General features: G+C 42.6%; 1 protein-coding gene across 50 annotated transcripts in view; it reads left to right on the top strand.

The window, feature by feature from the left end:
- Window positions 1–14,202: 14,202 nt before the first annotated feature.
- TTN (titin) overlaps window positions 14,203–19,178 on the top strand; it is a 323,095-nt gene continuing 318,119 nt past the window's right edge. For all 50 annotated transcript variants that reach the window (XM_053268886.1, XM_053268842.1, XM_053268718.1 and 47 more), the window contains exons 1-2: window positions 14,203–14,420; window positions 16,606–16,709. In XM_053268886.1, coding sequence (XP_053124861.1) covers window positions 16,619–16,709 — 91 coding nt within the window. In that variant the 5' untranslated portion in view covers window positions 14,203–14,420; window positions 16,606–16,618. The remainder of the gene's footprint in view (window positions 14,421–16,605; window positions 16,710–19,178) is intronic.

Genomic DNA, 19,178 nt, shown 5'->3' with positions numbered 1-19,178 from the left:
CAGCCATTGGTGTGGCGGTAAGGTGCTGGTCCCAGTTCAGAACACACTGTGCAAGAAGCAGGTATCTCTTTTATATATCTGTGTATAGGGTTAGGGCCATAGCTCAGAGGCAGAGCATCTGCTTTGCATGCAGAAGATCCCAGGTTCAGTGCCTGGTAGGGATGTGCGAAACGTTTCGGATACAAAACGTTTTGTACCCAAAACAGCCTGTTTCGGGTGTTTTGTAGACAAAACAAAACACCCATTTTCCAGATCCAAAGTTTTGTATACAAAACAAAACGCCCCTGTTTCAGCTACAAAACGTTTTGTTGTTTCGGACCTCCATTTTGTGGTGATCTCTGAGTCAGTCTCCATTTTGTGTTTGGCATCTCTTTGAATTTCCCACCCTTCCAGCCTTCTGATCAGTGACCTAAATCATGGGCTGACCTGCTGACAATTCCCTCCTTGTTCCGCATTGGATCTTTTGCTTCTTGCCACTCTTTACTGACCCCACATTGGCCAGGGGAAGGGTTGCTAACCCTTGGGGTGCTGGGTTCTGCTGTTTCTGTGATGTTCTGAGTGTAGATTCTCTGGAAGCATATGAGAGTGGATTCTTGTTTTTCACTGAAAATCTCATATGCTACCAGAGAATCTACAATGAACACCTCAGAAACAATAAAACCCAGTACCCCACAGGCTTGTGGGTATGTGGGTGGTTGACACCCTATGTGCACTACACAACCCCTCGGGCCCCCAAGTGGAATTATGGGGCTGCTGAAACCTCCACTATTCCCTATGGGAGAAATCTTAAAGACACATAAACTTCAACAAATCACAAAAGATCAGCCCTTTGCCCAATTCCTTTGAAATAATTCTGGAAGTTTCCTTGCCCCCATTGGGCACTACCACTCACCACACTCTGCTCTGGGTCATCCCTTTCCCCTTGATTAGAAGTGATACATTTGCTGGAATCCCCATTATTCCCTATGGGAAAATTCTTAAAGATGTGTAAACTTTAAAAAAAATCACACACAAAAAAATATCAGCCCTTTGCCTAATTCCTTTGAGATTTGGGTGGTAGCTTCCACCCATTGAACACTACCAACACCACCCACTCTTTTTGCCCTGGGACCCTTTTTAAAAATCCAAATAGATTCGGATTTGAATTTGGAAAATTTGGCTACAAAACAGGGCTGATTCGGATTCAGAAAATTTGGGTACAAAACAAAACGGGGATGTTTCGATTCGGATACAAATTGAAACAAGAAAATTCCAAAATGCACACCCCTAGCTGCCTGGCATCTCCAGGCAGGGGTGGGAAAGACTCCTGCCTGAAACCTTGGAGAAGCTGCTGCCAATCAGTGTGGACAATAAGAATACTGAGCTAGATAGACCCAGTGGCCTGACTCAGTGTAAGGGAGCTTCCTGCATTCCTTTCCCCTCCTGCTATTTTCTTACCCAAATCGACCACCAAAGTGGTGATTTACCACACAAAATGGTTATTCAGGGACAAGTGAAATCACTCTGACAGAACACCAGAGCAACTGGGGAAAGTGGCAGTTTTTCTCTCCTGGCTGTAAAGCTTCTCGGTGCAACTCTCAAGACATTTGTAGGAGTGTTGTTTTCAGGTCCTAAATACCCTGATTAACACACATTCCTCAGCTAGATGATTCCAGCAATTGATGTTTACTATACAACTTATTCTTTTAAAGGTAAAGTGTGCTATTGAGTCAGTGTCGACTCCTGGCAACCACAGAGCCCTGTGGTTGTCTTTGGCAGAATACAAGAGGGGTTTACCATTGTCTCTGCTAATTCTACAATGGATAACAGAACTTTAAGAGTGGAAGTAGAGAAGATACATTACAGAAAATACTTTTTTCTTATTTCATTCTTTATATGTTAACTAAGGTCTCTCTCCCCCCACCCCTCCACAGTCTGAACCAGTTTTTCCGCTCTCAAGAATTTGTGTGAGATTCAGGTATTCAGTAACTGTGTAAAGCATATACTATCAGAATACCAACTGAAATCTCCTTATACTGACATGTTGGGAACAGCCAGTCAAAGGGAGAATCTCTCCTTCAATATAGTCGCCATATTCACACATAACATGGGACCAGAGTTTAAAGGGGCCAGAGGTTGCCAAACCGTTATGTCTGAATGTGTGCAACTCCAGTTCTATGACACAAGTGACCAGACGTTTTCTCTTTGGAACTCCAATTTGAATCCTCAGATGGTAGTGAGTTTCATTGCCCCAACTGGAGGCTTGTGTTCAACACAGCTTGTGTTCTGTCCTAATTCGGAATCGAAGGTTGCATTCTCTTCAACCACAGTTGAGGGAGGAAGCTCCTCTCTCTGTCCAGCTGTGACTGGCTATGTGGGCTGTCCTTCATGCAAGAAGGAAGCCTGCACAGTCAGTTCACTTTCCTCTCTGCAGTCTTGCTGACTGCAGGCTCCCTGATCTCCATCATGTCCAAATTCAGATGGGAGAGCGGGGGTGGGTGGGGATTGGAACCCCACATCTATCTATCTATCTAAGTTGAATGAACAAATAAATAAACAAATTACATGTGAATGCAGCCATCGTTTGTCTCTTCAAAAAAATGTAGTATTCAAAGTCAGTGGGAGCAGTGCTACAGAACACATGATCAGAAGGCAGGGCTTTTAGTTCCAATGTACACACTGTATGCAGGTTATTGAACTCCTGAAAGGGGCTGTAGTTATAGGGCTGAAGCTGGCCCTAACTATCCTTCTTAAAAGAGCCTTTCGTTTACTTGAGCCCTGTCACTGCCAGTTGGTGTCAGTACTCCATGCTCTGGTGCCCTGGTCAGCAACTAATTTTAGTAGCTGCCATATTTTCAACTGAGCATGGGCTGAAGGCCTACCGATGTTGGCTCAAGCCACCTCGTGCCACAAGCTGACATACAAGCTAAGGGGAGTGTAACCCCATTTCTCCATTATAAATAGCAACCGAGCCCTTGTCACAGTTTTGCATGTCAGCTTCTCTCTTTCATGTGTCTGATTTTTGGTTTGGGCAGAGACGTCAGCAGCTGCTATGCACAACTAAGAGAAGTCGGTAGAATTGGGGACCAGATGGAATGCCCCATGGGCTGGATGGAACCCTCCAGGCCACCAGTTTATTCCCACACTACCGTTACTTTGGAGAAACAGTGCTCATAGAGGTATATAAGATTTATCCTGTTTTTCTGAAGAATAAGAGGGCATTTACATCTTCCTTTAAAAAAAATCCTAAAATCAAGATTAATCTGCAGCCATTTATATTCCTATAGCGACAGTTAGGTGGACCTTTACAAATTTCCCTCAAAAACGGAATACTTTTTAGGAAGGCATTACAGGGAAACCTGCATTATACTGTTCTTTTCCAGATGTTAGCAACTACCCAGATGGCATGACTGTTTTTCATGGTAGCAGAGATTATAAATTTGAGGTAGTTGTTTATTGTGCGCTTCAGATGGTGCTATAATTCATGAAATTTGAGATTCCATCCTGGCATCCAGCATATCATCAACTTCCTGACAGCCAGTATGGCCTAGAAGGCAGTTTGCATTTAGATAAATAAATAAAATAAATTGTGTCCATCTTGGCAGTTGAGCTGAAATGCCACCTTTGCCAAGGGTTCATTGTGTGACACAGAAAAAGTCACTGTTTCTCAGCTTCAGTTGTCCATCCATAAAATGGGAATAAAAGTGACCTGTCACATTTGCTATGAAGACAAATCCACTCGGCAAATCAGAACTTCTAAAAGAAAAAGCCACATCTGTTACATGTTTGCTGCATATTGCCTGACTAGAGAAACTTGGGAGAAGCTAAGTAGTAAGTAATATTTTATTACGGTTATTGACCAGTCAACATACACAACAAAATATAAATCAGCATAAAACAAAACAAAATCAAAACAGTAAAACTCAATAACAACCCATCAAGTTATGCAAAAATCTCAGTTACAACTACTCAGTTGTTCCCGTCTCAGTTTACAGGCTGCTGCACAGAATCTTGCTGTCCCTGCTGTGACAACTGCCTGTTGATCTGCCAAAAGATAGGAGATGTAATACTCTTCTGATTGACCAGGCCTATTTTTAAAAAATGGTTCGATCCAGATAGTACGAATGCCCCTATAATAGGCACAGTGTAAAAGAACATGTAAGACAGACTCAATGTCACCCGAACCACATGGACATAACCGGTTCCTTAGCGGTATCCCCTTAAATTTGCCATCCAAAATGGGAGAAACTCTCGACCAGAATGAAGATACCTTTTCTATTCTTTACCGCTGGCTTTCTCTTTGCATCGGTTCCTATCCAAGCTGCTTGGAATGGTGTGGCCTTCCACCTGTTCTATTGACCCTTGTCAAATATGGTTTGTACTGTCTGGCAGGGGGTTTATTGTAGAAGGCCTGGTAGAGATTATAAATGCTTCTCTGAGGGAGCGTATGATGCCTTCCTGTCTTAAGCAGGCAATTATTAGACCATTTCTGAAGAAGCCTGCATTGAATCCCTCAGAATTAAACAACTATAGGCCTGTCTCCAACCTTCCATTGTTGTGCAAGGTAATTGAGAGGGTGGTGGCCTCCTAACTCCAGATAGAGGGAAATGATTATCTAGACTCATTTCAAACTGGGTTTTGGGTGGGCTATGGGGTGCCTTTGTTGACCTGATGGCTGATCTCCAACGGGAATTGATGGAGGAAATGTGACACAGTTGGTCCTTTTGGATCTCTTGGTGACTTTCGATAATATTGACCATAGTATCCTTCTGGAGCATCTGAGCAGGTTGGGAGTGGGAGGCACGGCTTTGCAGTGGTTCCACGCCTACCTCTCAGGCAGATACCAGATGTGTTGCTTGGAGACTATTGCTCTTCAAAATCTGAATGCTGGGAGAGAACCTCCAGAGATTTCATGCAGGGTGCTATCAGTATGCTGATGACGCCCAACTCTGTTTCTCCATGTCAACATAATCAGGAGAAGACATAACCTCCCTAAATGCCTGCCTGGAGGTGGTGATGGGTTGGATGAGCAATAACAAACTAAGACTCAATCCAGATAAGATGAAGGTACTTACTGTGTGGGGCCAGAACTCAAGAGATGATTCTGATCTGCTGGTTCTGGATGGAGTCACACTTCCCCAGAAAGAACAGGTGTGCAGTCTGGGAGTGATTCTGGATCCAGACCTCTCCCTGGTGTCTCAGTCTGAGGCAATGGCCAGAGGTGCTTTCTATCTGCTTCAACTGAAAAACCAGCTGCATCCATTTCTTCAGATAAATGACATCAACCTCCAGATATGACTACTATAATGCACTCTGTGTGGAGCTGCCTTTGTACATAGTTAGGAAACTGCAGTTGGTACAGAATGCAGCAGGCAGGTTGGTCTTTGGGTCATCTCGAGGAAACCATATTACCCCTTATTGAAAGAACTACACTGGCTACCAATAGGTTTCCAGGCAAAATACAAGGTTCTGGTATAAAGCCCTAAACAGCTTAGGCCCAGGGTATTTTGGATAATGAGGCTATTCACACGATGGGATGAAATCGGGCTAGCCTTTGCTAGCCCAATTTCATCCCATTGTGAGAACCACAGGGCTTGGCTGTGAACCTGGTGATTCTTAAGCGGGTCACCGCGAAGCCCAAGTTAGCGGAGTGAGCACTCCGCTAACCCGGGCTTCCCGATAGTGAGTTGCCGCAGCGCAGCTCTGCGGCATGGCTACTCATGAGTAGACCCCTGGCCGGGAAGCTGGAAAGCAGCCTCCCTGCTCGGGGGTCTCTCCAGCATGCCCTGCACACTCACACAGGGTGTGCTGGAGCTTCTGGGGGCCACATAGCCCCCGAAATCCCCAGCTCCAGCCAGCTCCATGACGGAGCCGGCAGTTGTGTGGGCGGCTGCTGCGGCCACCCAGAGCAGACTGTCTGCTCGTCTGTGGGCAGAGCGGGCTAAGCCGGCTCTCCCCGCTAACCCCCTAGAGGCTCTTCACACTAATCATGTGAAGAGCCTCGTAGTCTTCTTCACCATGAGCCCCATTGCCTATTGAGATCACCCAGGGAGGTTCATCTGCAATTGCCACCAGCTTGTCTGGTGGCTGCACAGGGATGGGTCTTCTCTATTGCTGCCCCAAGACTCCGGAATGCCCTCCATGCTGAAATTTATTTATTTATTTGATTTTTATACTGCCCTTCCAAAATGGCTCAGGGCAGTTTACAATTAAGAAATAAGAGCCTCCCAATCTTTGACAACTTTTAAGAAGTCTTTAAAGAGACATTTTTCACCCTATCTTTTAATTTAATTTAATTTAATTTAATTTATTTATTTATTATTTTAAATATTTCTATACTGCCTAAAACTTGCGTCTCTGGGCGATTTACAATTAAAATAATTTAAAACATCAAATCACCTAACAATATCATTTAAAATATTAAACATTTAAAAACATTTAGAACCCAATATTATTATTATTATTTCTTGTTTACACAGTCAAACAGGTGTTATTGACTGGTTTGTTTTATCCAGACATCAAGTCCTTCCCAGGGACCTGGGATGCCAGAATTTTATTATCAATATTGTTGTTATTATTATAGATATCATCACAAAATATAGGCTGTTCCCAGTAAAGTTTTATGGGTTTTTTTAGTTGGCTGATGGTGATTTCTGTGGCCCCTATGGTTTTGAGGTGCTCTTCAAGATGTTTTGGAATTACACCTAGGGTGCCAGTTACTACTGGGATTATTTTGGTCTTCTCCTGCTACAGCCTTTCAATTTCAATTTGTAGATCTTTGTATTTTGTGATTTTTTTCTATTTCTTTTTCTTCTATTCTGCTATCCCCTGGTATTGCTATGTCGATTATTTTAACTTGTTTTTCTTTCTTCTCGACTACAGTGATATCTGGTGTATTGTGTGGCAGATGTTTGTCTGTTTGTAGTCGGAAGTCTCATAATACTTTTGCATCTTCATTTTCTTCAACTTTTTCAGTTTTATGGTCCCACCGATTTTTGGCTACAGGTAGCTTGTATTTTTGCAGATGTTCCAGTGTATCATCCCTGCTACCTTGTCATGCCTTTGTTTGCAGTCAGTCTGTGCAATCTTTCTACAACAGCTGATCAGGTGGTCCACGGTTTCATCTGCTTCTTTACAAAGGTGGCACTTGCTGTTTGTTGTTGACTTTTCGACTTTTGCTCTTATTGCATTTGTTCTTAGTGCCTGTTCTTGCGCAGCCAGTATTAAACCCTCTGTTTCTTTCTTCAAGTTGCCATTCTTAAGCCATTGCCAGGTCTTGGTAATGTCTGATTTTCCATTTATATTGTGCAAATATTGACCCTGCAGTGGCTTATTTTTCCATTTTTCTGCTCGGTTCTTGATTTGTTCTTTCTTGTAGGCCTGCTTTGTTTCATTGGTGTTGAATAGTTTCTTGTTATTGACCATTTTAAGTACTTCTTCTTCACTGTCCTTTATATATTCTTCAAGGCCTCTTTTCTCCTCCTCTACTGTTTGATGGACTTGCAGCATTCCTCTTCCACCTGAGCTGTGAGGGAGGTATAGCCTATCTACATCACTGCGGGGTGCAGAGCATGATTGATGGCCATTATTTTCCTGGTCTTACGATCGAGCGTCTCTAGCTCTGCCTGTGTCCAGTCTATTATTCCTGCAGTGTATCTGATAATAGGTATAGCCCAGGTGTTTATGGCTTGTATGGTGTTCCCGCCATTGAGTTTGGACTTGAGGATTTTTCTAACTCTCCTAATGTATTCACTTCCAATTTTTCTTTTAACTTCAGTGTATGCAATGTTATCAGCCTGGAGAATGCCCAAGTATTTGTAATGTTCTTTCTCTTCCAGGTTCTTGATATTGCTACCATTGGGCACTTCTATTCCTTCTGTTTTTGTTATTTTTTCGCTGTTCATTATTAATGCAGCACACCTGTCTAGTCCAAACTCCATTCTATATCCCTATTGAATATACGGACAGTGTTTAGCAGTGATTAGATTTCTGACTGGGACTTTCCATACAACTTAAAATCATCCATGAGGAGCAGATGGTTGATTTTACTTGATGTTTTAGATGTTTGGTATCCGAGGCCTGTTTTGTTTAGTATTTGTGAAAGTGGAGTCATGGAGATTACAAACAACAGAGGGGACAGTGAGTCCCCTTGGAAAATACCTCTTCTAATGCTAACCTGTCCAAGTGTCTCACCATTGATTGTTAACTGTGTACTCCACATGCTCATTGCTTTTTAAAATAAATATCTGAATGTTTTTGCTGACACCAGTTGTTTCTAAACATTTTAGTATCTATGTATGAAGCAATGAGTCGAAGGCTTTCTTGTAGTCAATCCATGCAACACTTTAGATTTGTTTTTCTTCTCTTGCAATTTTCTAAAATCATTTTGTCAATCAGCAGCTGGTCTTTTGTGCCTCTGGTGTTCGGGCAATTTCCTTTCTGTTCAACTGGAAGCTGTTTGTTAGTTAATAAGTGTTGCATCACTTCATCTGCTATTATTCCAGTAAATAATTTGAACATGGTTGGCAGGCAGGTTATCGGTCTATAATTACTTGGAACTGCACCTTTTGCTGGGTCTTTCAATATGAGATGAGTTTTCCCAGTTGTTAACCATTGTTCAATGGTTGCAAAATGTGATTGAACTTAGTTGTTTATGAAGGCTTGTTAATTAGTTAATGGTTGTTGTTGTTGTTGTTTAGAATTATAGATCTAATTAAAAGCCAGGGTAAATAAATGCATCTTCAGTGCCTTTTTAAAAGTTGCCAGAGATGGGTAGGCTCTTATCTCAACAGGGAGCACATTCCGAAGTCCAGGAGAAGCAATAGAAAAGGCCCGTTCCCGAGTAGCCACCAGATGAATTGGCGGCACCCACAGACGAACCTCTCCAGATGATCTTAACAGGCGGTGAGGCACATGGTGAAGAAGATGTTCTCTTAAATACCCAGGGCTTAAGCTATTTAGGATTTTATAGGTAATAACCAGCACCTTGTATTTTGCCCAGAAACGTATTGGCAGCCAGTGTAGTTCTTTCAACCCAGGAGTAATATGGTCTCTTCTAGATGACCCAGAGACTAACCTGGCTGCCGCATTCTGAACCAAATGCAGTTTCCAGACTACATACAAAGGCAGCCCCACATAGAGCACATTACAGTAATCCAGCCTAGAGGTTACCAGCATATGTATTACCATTTTGCAGTCATTCATCTCAAGAAATGGATGCAGCTGGCATATCACTCAAAGCCGATAAAAAGCACCTCTGGCCACCGCCTCAACTTGGAACACCAGGGAAAGGTTTGGATCCAGAAGCACCCTCAGACTGCGTACCTGATTACTTCCGTGGGATTGTGACCCCATCCAGAACCGGCAGATCAAAATTGTCTCCCGAGTTCTGAGCCTGCACAATAAGTACCTCTATCTTATCTTATAGTAAAAGAGTAGAATAAAAACTATATTTTGCTTTATACGCCTTGAGCATTCTATTAGTCCTAAAATCCAGACTCTCTAGTCCACTGGAAATTTAGCACAGAGTAACTAGGCAACAAGTGCCACCAATAGTTGACATTTGGTACAGAACTATTGAGAAATGACTGCGAAACAGCAGTTTGAAAACTGACTCCTGTAAACAAGTTTTCAATGAAGGTGGACTGTTTTTTGCAGAGGGTCATTTACGACAATGATGACGACGATGACGATGACGACTTCTTTCTTCTTTCTTCTTCTCCCTTTTCAATGTATCCAAAAATTCAGGTCAGCAGAAGAATATGTGCTTGTGTAGCTTAGAAAACAATCCATTCACCATTTCTCACATTTATAGCCTTTAAATTTCCCATTATAACAGGCAAGTAGTTTCAGGGAAGATTGCATGGCAGGAGTAGAACTGGATGTTTTCATAGCTTGTTTGCCTTCAGAACAAAGGGTGAAGCTATTCGCACGATCAATGGAAAGCGGACTAAGGAAATTTAGGCCGCTTTCCATTGGTCGTGGGAACCACCGGGCTCGCGGGTGACCCCAGTGCTAGCCTGCCGAGAACACCCTCCCCTTAAATGAGGTAGCCTAATTTAACCTAGTTAAAATGAGTTAACCTAAAATGAGTTAACAACACCCTCCATTAACCTAATTTCTTTGCTCATGTGTCACTATGCAGTGCATGGTGACCCCTGATCCCCACAGCCCCTGCCGGCTCTGTGACGGAGCCGGCAGCCATGTGGGTGGCCGTTCTGGCCACCCAGCTATGAGCATCTGCTCATCTGCAGGGAGAGCAAGCTAAGCCCACTCTCCTCTCAGAACCCCATCAGGTACTTCACACGTGTCATGTGAAGTGCCTTGATGGCTGGCTGCCCAGCTAAATGCAAAGGAGATAACCTGACCTGAACAGTCTATCAGCTATAAAATTCAAATCATTCAGCCAAACCACCTGAAATCTGCCACAGCGTAACTAGGTGATAAGTGCCATGACCTCAACAAATTTGGTGCAGCTCCGTAGAGAAATGACTAAGATACAGCCATGTGAAAACTTACCCTAAAGAAGCTGGGGAATAACCTGCTTTTTAAAGTCCATAATGTTTGTGCAATGATGATACATTGTATTTCCACCAATATTGCTATCATACCAATGCAATATACTGGAAACAAGTGTGCAAAATATGCACAATGATGGTACATTATATTTGCACTTATATAGCTCCTGCACAAGTACCACATAAAATTCAGTGGTGGTTGTGGAAGTGGTGGAAGTGGTTTGGACTTTTTTGATAAATAAATCTATATTCATTAAATTTCTATAAAGGATGTTGCATATATTTATAAATATATTTGTAAACTATACGTTCATTGTATAAGTAGAATTGGCCCTTGTTGCTCAGTGTTCCCTTCCATCCCTCCACTTCCAGTCAGAAATATTTTGTTCTCGAACAAAACCAAAATATATATTATTACCATATTTAGTGTCCAATATGATGTTCAGCATTCCATCATGGAAATGCTCTGTGCCAGGGCTCCCATAGATTAATGAGAATAACTGCGGTGAATAGGAATAACTGTGGTAGCAATACTTGCGCAACTTCTTAACAGCATCTGGGTTGCTTGTATGTCCACAGGAGCCCCAGAATGGAGTGTTCCAATGATGGAATGCTGTGCATCATGTCGGCCAGTGTGACTGAGTTCTATGAATCAATGAATAAAATATATGCTAATTGCTATGGAATCTCTTCCATTTGCTGTGTGTGTGTGTGTATGTTTGGAAGAAGTTCCTCTGAAGTGCGTGGTCAGCATCCAAGATTTAAACCAAGTAGGACATTCTTCCTACTGCTGATATCGCTTTCAGTGAGATGCCAGCAATTGGTGTCAAACTGGACAAATTTCCAGAGCTGAAAGTGTCTCTAGGATCAGTGCAGATTATTTGAGGATCACAGTAGGATGCTGTGAGGTCTCCTCAATGGTACTGATGGCATATTCTCTTAACAACTGCAGATAATGTCCTAACACAGCAGGCAGTAATCCATCAGATACTTCTCTAGCAAGTGATTGTGAATGCTGTACCTGTTTAATTTCTGCCTGGAAATTTACAATAGTAGGTGACATTTAGTAGAAGCATTATGCCCTCTAATGTTGCATCAGACAGAAATTCATCAGGTGTCTCTCTAGCTAATGATTTGGGGAAGTTGAACGTTGCAAGGATATCCCTTGCTAGCCCAATGTCAAGCTGGTTTTTACCCTCTACATTTTTTTACCACTTTGATTGCACTATTTTTTATTTTCTATGGAGCAGAATTTGTCAAATGTGATCCATTTATTTATTTAATAAGACAATCTAAGATTTAAAACCAAGCAGAAGGCTTAATAAAGCATCATCATTCAGTCTTCTGCAAGGAATGCAGCTTCATGAACCAGCATTCTTCCTACACATTGTTTAGGGGAAATGTATTTCAAGAAGAAAACAAGAAAAATGCACTATTAGATCATTTTTAAAATCTGTAAAATAGAACCACAGGGCACAACCGAAAGGAAGATTAGTATGCTTAAGCCTCAATGAAGCTCAACACATAGTTATGAAGTCCAATGAGTTTCAGAAGGATATCTGTAACTTCCTATGGATTTCAAAACTTTTCTTTCACACCCATGGCCTATCTAAGAACCTCAGTGCAAGTTTGTAGCAACTTAACAGCATGAAAATGAGTTGAACTTCCTCTTCTTACCATTGTTAACGGCCAAACTAGATGTGACCCATCTTTTTAAATGGAGCTCTGCCCCAATTATATATAAAACAGGTGTGTATGTACCAATTTAAAAAGGGAAAGGGATACATTGGTGGGGGCTTATGGACCTCTCTCATGTTCTCTCCCAGCAGCACTGTGTTTCTGTGTTTTCCCGTCAAGGCTGGATGCATTTCCAGTATCCGAGCATAGCTGGAGGAATAGAAATAATGGGGGCATACTGCAGGAAGATAAGCTGTAGATGGAAGGGGGATTCAGAAACACCCACTTGTATCCCCTGTGCCCTTTACATTGAACCCACTCCCCAATATGTTATTTACATATGATTATCACAGACCTACATTTCAAGAGATGGATTTGTCATGATCACATCTAGTTTGCCATGCACACACGGGCATGCGTGCGCACGTGCACACACACAAAACACACATTGGGAGAGGCATGTGAGAACATGCTGAACACATCAAGGGAGAACATACCCTTCCCCATGCAGGCAGGGATATTGGTGGGCATTGTTTTAGAGGCTCCTTAAACAACTTACTCTTTACTTGCTCACCCTGCTTGTTTAGAACATTTGCAGTCGCTCTCAAATAAGTGGTCATGAGCTCCCCTGGCAGCAAGCTAAAACGTACAAAGAGAACATAATGGGTTGGTTCTCATGATCAAAAAATAAGGTGGAGGAGCTGCCAGCTAAGGTTCCGGAGCTATATAGGCACTCCCAAAAACTGATTCATTAGGAAGCGAAAATGTTGGATGGAGGACTGGGAAGTGATAGTGATTGTGTGCGAGGAGTCAGTTGTAGTTGGTCGTCATGGGCAGCCAACCTCCTCCACCCTAGAACAAATCTAAGATCACTGATGTCGGCTGTCCGCGCCAACCAGTTACATTTGGCTCTTCACATATGATGATAACTTCCCAGTCCTTCACCCGCATTTTCACTGCCCACACAATCGGTTTTTGGGAGCGTGCATGGCTGCAGAATCTTAGCTGGCGGCCCCTTCAGCTTACTTTTCACCGTGAGAACCAGCCCAGTGTTTCACTCTGTGATTCAGCCTTAAAGTTTGGCCCTATATGTCACATGTGTTTACTCTATGAAAATTATCTGCAAATGAATACAAACGTTAAAATGTTTAGGCTGCAATTCTGGACATACTTGGAAATAAGTCTCACTGAAATCAGTGGTGCTTACTTCCAAGTAAACCTCCATAGGATTGCACTGCAATACTTACCATGTCTGAAGCAGACTTTCAAATCCCCTCTTTTAGATATTTAAATGTTTGCTTTAGGAGTTGATCTGTCTTGGCTAGGCCAAGCTCATGACCTCTGATCTAGGATACGGCTAGTATCATCCCAGATTCTCTGAACATATAAATGCTTTTGTTCACATTCACACCATGGTTTTGTCGAGTCGTTTTGGAAATGATGCCTTAACTATTCTCAGAAAAGAAGTCCCAATCTCTTTGACATTCAACAAGCACTAGTACCTTTTATTAAGTTGAAACAATATATTCTACCAGTACAATAAGACCACATAGCATGAGATCAATTTACTTATCTGACCTGGAGACTGACAACTGCATTTGGTAACAGCTTGTTTGTGTATAGAGAGGCAAATGTAGGCTTCACTTGATTGACCCAGGCAGGGTCCATTATAAATCTGACTCTTCTTGGCTAGCTAATAAAATCTCTATTAGCAGTCCTCCCCACTCCACTTGTTTAATGTCCACATTTTTCTTATTCCTAAGACATGAACTACTTAGCAGCATCAGAATCAATGCCTATGCCTCCTGCACAACCATCTTTTCTGAATGTCCTGGTTGCTTTCCTTGGCATAGCCTCTCTTCTACTGCCAAAATTAGCTTTGTCAATCAGGCAAACAGGTGGCAAAGTGGATCCCCCCTCTTCCAAGGCCTTGTCTTTCAGGAAGCCAATCAGAAGTGACACTGAGGTGACGGAGGCCAACTTGTCAGCAGATCTGGAGTATAAAAAGTAAAACCACCATGTTAGCACTTCTGAGCAGTCGTGCATTCCCAGCCTCGCCTCGGGTGTAGGGATTGCAAAGAAAAGCAAAACTACACCGTCTCGACCGTGTAGTTTTGTTTTTTATGGGTAGAGGCTCAACCATTCTCATGTTGGGATTGTCTAAAACCAAACTCTGGATAAGGACGTCGTTTAAGGAACTTTCGTTTGGGCTTAGCCCTCTCTCGTTAGGCACTCTTGTGAAACCAGGTTAGTGGCATGTCTAAAATGATTAACTATGCTTCTTTTTCAAGCAGAGCCCTGGTGTATCCTGCATGTAAAACAACTCAGGGTGTTTAGTAGATGTCATTGGGGGAGAGGGAGGTAAAAACTGCAGTTCTGTATGGTACTTTTAAACTGGAAAGTGGCTTTTTTCATGAAATCAATGATGCCTTGTTGATTGTGAATGTGCAGGTCTTTGGAATACTTGGCTAATTGTTGCTCAAATGTGCTTGAGGATGAAATGCTGTTTCAAATGGCAAGATTTTAAAAAAATGCCTATTGAAATGTCTGGTTAACTTTTAATGCTTCCACAGAGTGCTGAAGGTTATATTACTTACAGATAAAATGGAGACGCTCCCAGAATAGCTCTGATAAAACGCACATGGTATTGGCTAGGCACTGATGACTTTTTAAGGGAATCAGCTGCTGGGGTATCCATTACACTGCAAGTCTGGACCACTTGCCTTCTGTCAGTCAAAACTGGGGTGGTTATTTTTGGAATGTGACATTTCAGAGGCATGCCTTTTGAAATACTAGTAAAACAAAAGCCATATAAGATCACAGTTTGAATAACAGAAAAAATGACTCTGTACACCAGTGTACTTCAACACACTTTGGTGACTAATGGCACGGAATTAAGCAGCCAGACTTTTTTTTAATGGTGTTTGCTTTAATTTTCTTTAATTAAATGTTATTGCTACAGAGAAGGAGAGGAACTCCAGTGGAAAAGTTACACTTTAAAATCTACTAAAGAGTCTCAGTTTAAGATCAAACTTTAAAATTAGTTCACATAAAACAATTCTCTTTCAAGAAATTTACAACCAGGAAGATTGGAGAAGAGTGGGAAGTGAATTCATGTTGGTCCATATAAACCAAAAGGCAGCACAATGATATGTTCTTATTGCTAAAATATAGCTTTTTTATTCTGGTGAACTTCCACTGTCTGGACTTGTAACTATTAAAATTTTAAATGTGGCCAAGTGAAAAAGGCCTTTTATACACTACTAAAATAACAAGGATGGTGGAATCCTAGTCCTGTAAAACTCCTTTGTTCATGCTAAATTATTAGCTAGCATGACCATTTCCAAAATGAACAACTATTCTAAATGAAGATATTCAAAAGCTCTGTTCCATTTGGCCACATAAGACTTAAATACAAGTTTAATGCTTCAGTCCATAACTTCACAGAAAATCACCAAGGATATCAGTATAGATATCCTGCTTCATTTTTGAAAGTTATGTAATCATGTCAACATGTTATGGCATTAAAATGATAGGATACCCCATATTAAGAAGCATACCCCTACAAAGACCCGAATGATTGTTTTACAAATATGTACTCTTTTCTGTGCCTTGGCAGAGATTGAGGGCATTGTGTTACACCAACAAACTTTTTAACAGGGGGGGCATTTTGCACCTTCCTGCAGTTGCTCAAACCATCAATGTCAGTTGTTATCATATAGCCTAGCTCACATTTCAGAGTTGGCCCCTCTTTCTATAACCTAGATTCAACTATGCTGCTTGTATTTTTCATGTAAATCTTTCATTTCCCCCCTGTTTTTTTCTAAGCATCTTTCATAAAGTGAAACTATTCAGCATTCTGAAAAAGCTGTTTCTTCTTCTTCTTCCTTTTTTGGTTTAGCACACTTCTAAAACACCAAATAAATAGAAGACTTCCATTATTTTTTATGGCTACTATTTAAAAGTGTGATTCCAGTCCGTGAAAAAAGGAAAATGATACCAGCATTTTCAGACACATTCATGTTTATGGAGATTCTTTCTTCCCACCCTGTCTTCTCATCTCTGTAACCTGGATTGGCAAGCAGCTAAGGGATGCGACAAAGGCCGGGAAGTAGCATACTAGCAGAATCAGGATCAGAAAGTTGGCTTCTAAGTTGCATACATATTCCTTCACAATATGTGGCTCCCAATGACAATTCTTGTCCTGACTTTACTGATCAGAGACACAGGTAGTGTGGGAGCAATAACTGCCCTATATCGTGCTCCATTAAAACAAAAAACAACAACAAAAGAAGTCCTGTGCTGCTTTTATAAATTTAACACAGCCAATCCAAGATAATAAAAGCAAATTGTTCCCTATGAAGCGCCACCAAAAACATCACCTTCCTCTGTTCTGCTAATGACCGCTTTTTATTTCTGTCTTTCTTTTCAGAGTGCCTATAAAGATGACGACAAAAGCGCCAACATTTACGCAGCCGTTACAAAGTGTTGTGGCACTGGAGGGTAGTGCCGCAACCTTTGAGGCGCATATTAGTGGTAAGGCTTTCATCTTACAGTCATTATTTCTTTTTGGTCTGCTGAGGTCTCAAAGCATGCGGGGGGAGGGGGGGAGGGAGACAATCATTTCAGGGCCTCAAATAATTTAGGAGCACCCCTGCAAGAGCTATTTAAGAAGTCTCTTTTTATATGCCTCTGCTCCCCTCCTCTGGTGGACCCCTGCTGCCAACTTGCACCGGGGGAGGGTGGGTGGGTGGCATCTGAGCATGCTAGGGAAGCCCACATGGGGCAGGATTCTTCCACAGATGCCACATGATCCCTGCTCTGAGGAAGCCTTTTGTACTCAATTTAACTGGGAGCATGGGATGCTCCTGTGCAAACCTCTCCTAGTAGTAGATAGGGGTCATAAAGGCTGCTGTCAATATATAGCAAGGGTGTGTGATTACAATTCAAATGTCTGTGAGGACCATATTACACGTTTCCTTCCAAAATAGTTTCAAAGCATCTTTAGTCCATGTACATTGCAAAATGAGGTCAATATGAAGGTTTTCAGTTACACAGGGTACCCTGTGCAGGGTAGCTGCACAGGTTTGAGCAGCCAGGGCCATGACACCACATTTTTAGCCAAGGGGGGGGATGTGTTCACAAAGCACCCGTGGCAAAAAGCCATTGCTAGTCTGACAGCTTATTGAGCTAATGCTCATGTGAAATGTACCTTTCAAAGGTCTTCATAGGTATCTGGAATATTTTGCAGTTTCATATTTAATTTTTTAAAAACTGTATCTCAATTGTACCCACCTCTTACTCTAAGGAGACCATGATGGGGTCCAGGGTTTGGGTTACGGTGTTTTTCACACAAGCCCAGTTTTTCCAGTCTTCAACTCCACTGAAACAAGACACCGATGATAAAACAACAAGTGTCTCTATCAAGTGCCCAAAAGGCTAAAATGCTTTTCCTGGTGGCCTGTGCATGCCCGTGAGGCTGTTTGTTATATAGGCTTGGAATACACAGTCAAAGCAATTGGTTATGAATGATTTCAGTCAGGGCGCATCCAAGCTGCCCCTCCCGCTGCCGTTGGTGCCTGAGGTGATGAAGCAACCACATTCCCCTGTCCTCTTCCTCCACTTCCCTGGGGATGCACAGAGCATACCACTCCCCTCCCCACCCCTACTCTTCCCATCCCTCATTCTTGTCTCCACCTCCCTGATGGTACACTGGTGCCAGCATTGCCACTGGTTCCCTTTCCTCCTCCTCTCCAGCCTCCTGCATTTTCAACAGTCAGAGTGGAAGGAAGCAGAAGGAAGCACAGAGGAGGAAGAGAGTAAAGTGCTGGGCTATAGAGCAGCACTGCATACTAGCCCAGCACTCTTCTCCTCCACACTTTCTTCTGCTTCCTTCCTCTCTGCTTCTGAAAATAACAGAAGCATGAGCAGAGAAGGAAGAAGGAGAGAGTGGTGGCAACTGATGCATCACCACCAGGCAAAGGTTTGGAGAGGCACTGGGAAGCAACTGGACATAGCAGGCCAGCAGGAGCAGCGGACGGGCAATTCACTGCTTCTAGGAAGCTGCCATGTACTGAGTCAGACCATTGGTCCACCTAGCTCAGTGTTGTCTACACAGACTGGCAGCGGCTTCTCCAAGGTAGGAGTCTCTCTCAGCCCTATGTTGGAGATGCCAGGGAGGGAACTTGGCACCTTCTGCATGCATGCATGTGATGCTCTTCCCAGAGCAGCCCCACCCCCCAAGGGGAGTATCTTATAGTGCTCACACATATAATCTCCCATTCAAATACAAACCAGGGCATACCCTGCTTAGCAAAGGAGACAATCCATGCTCTTCTGCCAACCCACTGCCTGAAGCAGCCATTTCACATGGTCTCATTAGCAAGCTGGCTGTGTTTTGAGTTGTATAAATCCCTTCCTTTTCTGTGAGTTACAGTTAATTGGACACAAACTATGATCCACAAACTCCTTGGGTAGGACTGCTTATGTTTAATTATAATTCCAAATCCAGGGTACTAAGGGTCTATTCTTGTGAATGGTTCTATGCATAGCAGCTGCAGAAAAGCCTAGTCGATGCTGACATACAGCCACTTCAACCCATGTGGAGGAGTCAAGGAGTATATGCTTCCATGTGCAAACTTTGGATTCTGGCAAGACAACACAGCCCAACCTAAGTGTGGATTAGCATTAGCAGTAGTGATGTGTGCCAAAATCCCAGTTCAACACTTGAAAGTCCATGTAAGTGACTGGACTGGCACAAGCTGAAGTGACTGGATGGCAACACAGTCTAGCCTAAGAGAAGCAGCTAGAACCCCTTGGGTCACATCTGGTCATCTGAAGGCTACCACTTGCCCTCAATGTGCCATTTGTCAACCCAAGGACAAAAGAAGGGGACAGAGGAAGTGGCATCTCTGATAACAGGACTGTCAGCAGGCCACTTTTGAGGGAGGGGAACTGGGTTCTTAACTCCTATCGGGCTCTCCATTCTTAGTAGCAGTCCAGGAA

Source organism: Hemicordylus capensis, chromosome 1 (assembly GCF_027244095.1).
Source record: "Hemicordylus capensis ecotype Gifberg chromosome 1, rHemCap1.1.pri, whole genome shotgun sequence".
NCBI classification, from domain to species: domain Eukaryota; kingdom Metazoa; phylum Chordata; class Lepidosauria; order Squamata; family Cordylidae; genus Hemicordylus; species Hemicordylus capensis.
This window is presented reverse-complemented; position numbering and strand designations above follow the sequence as displayed.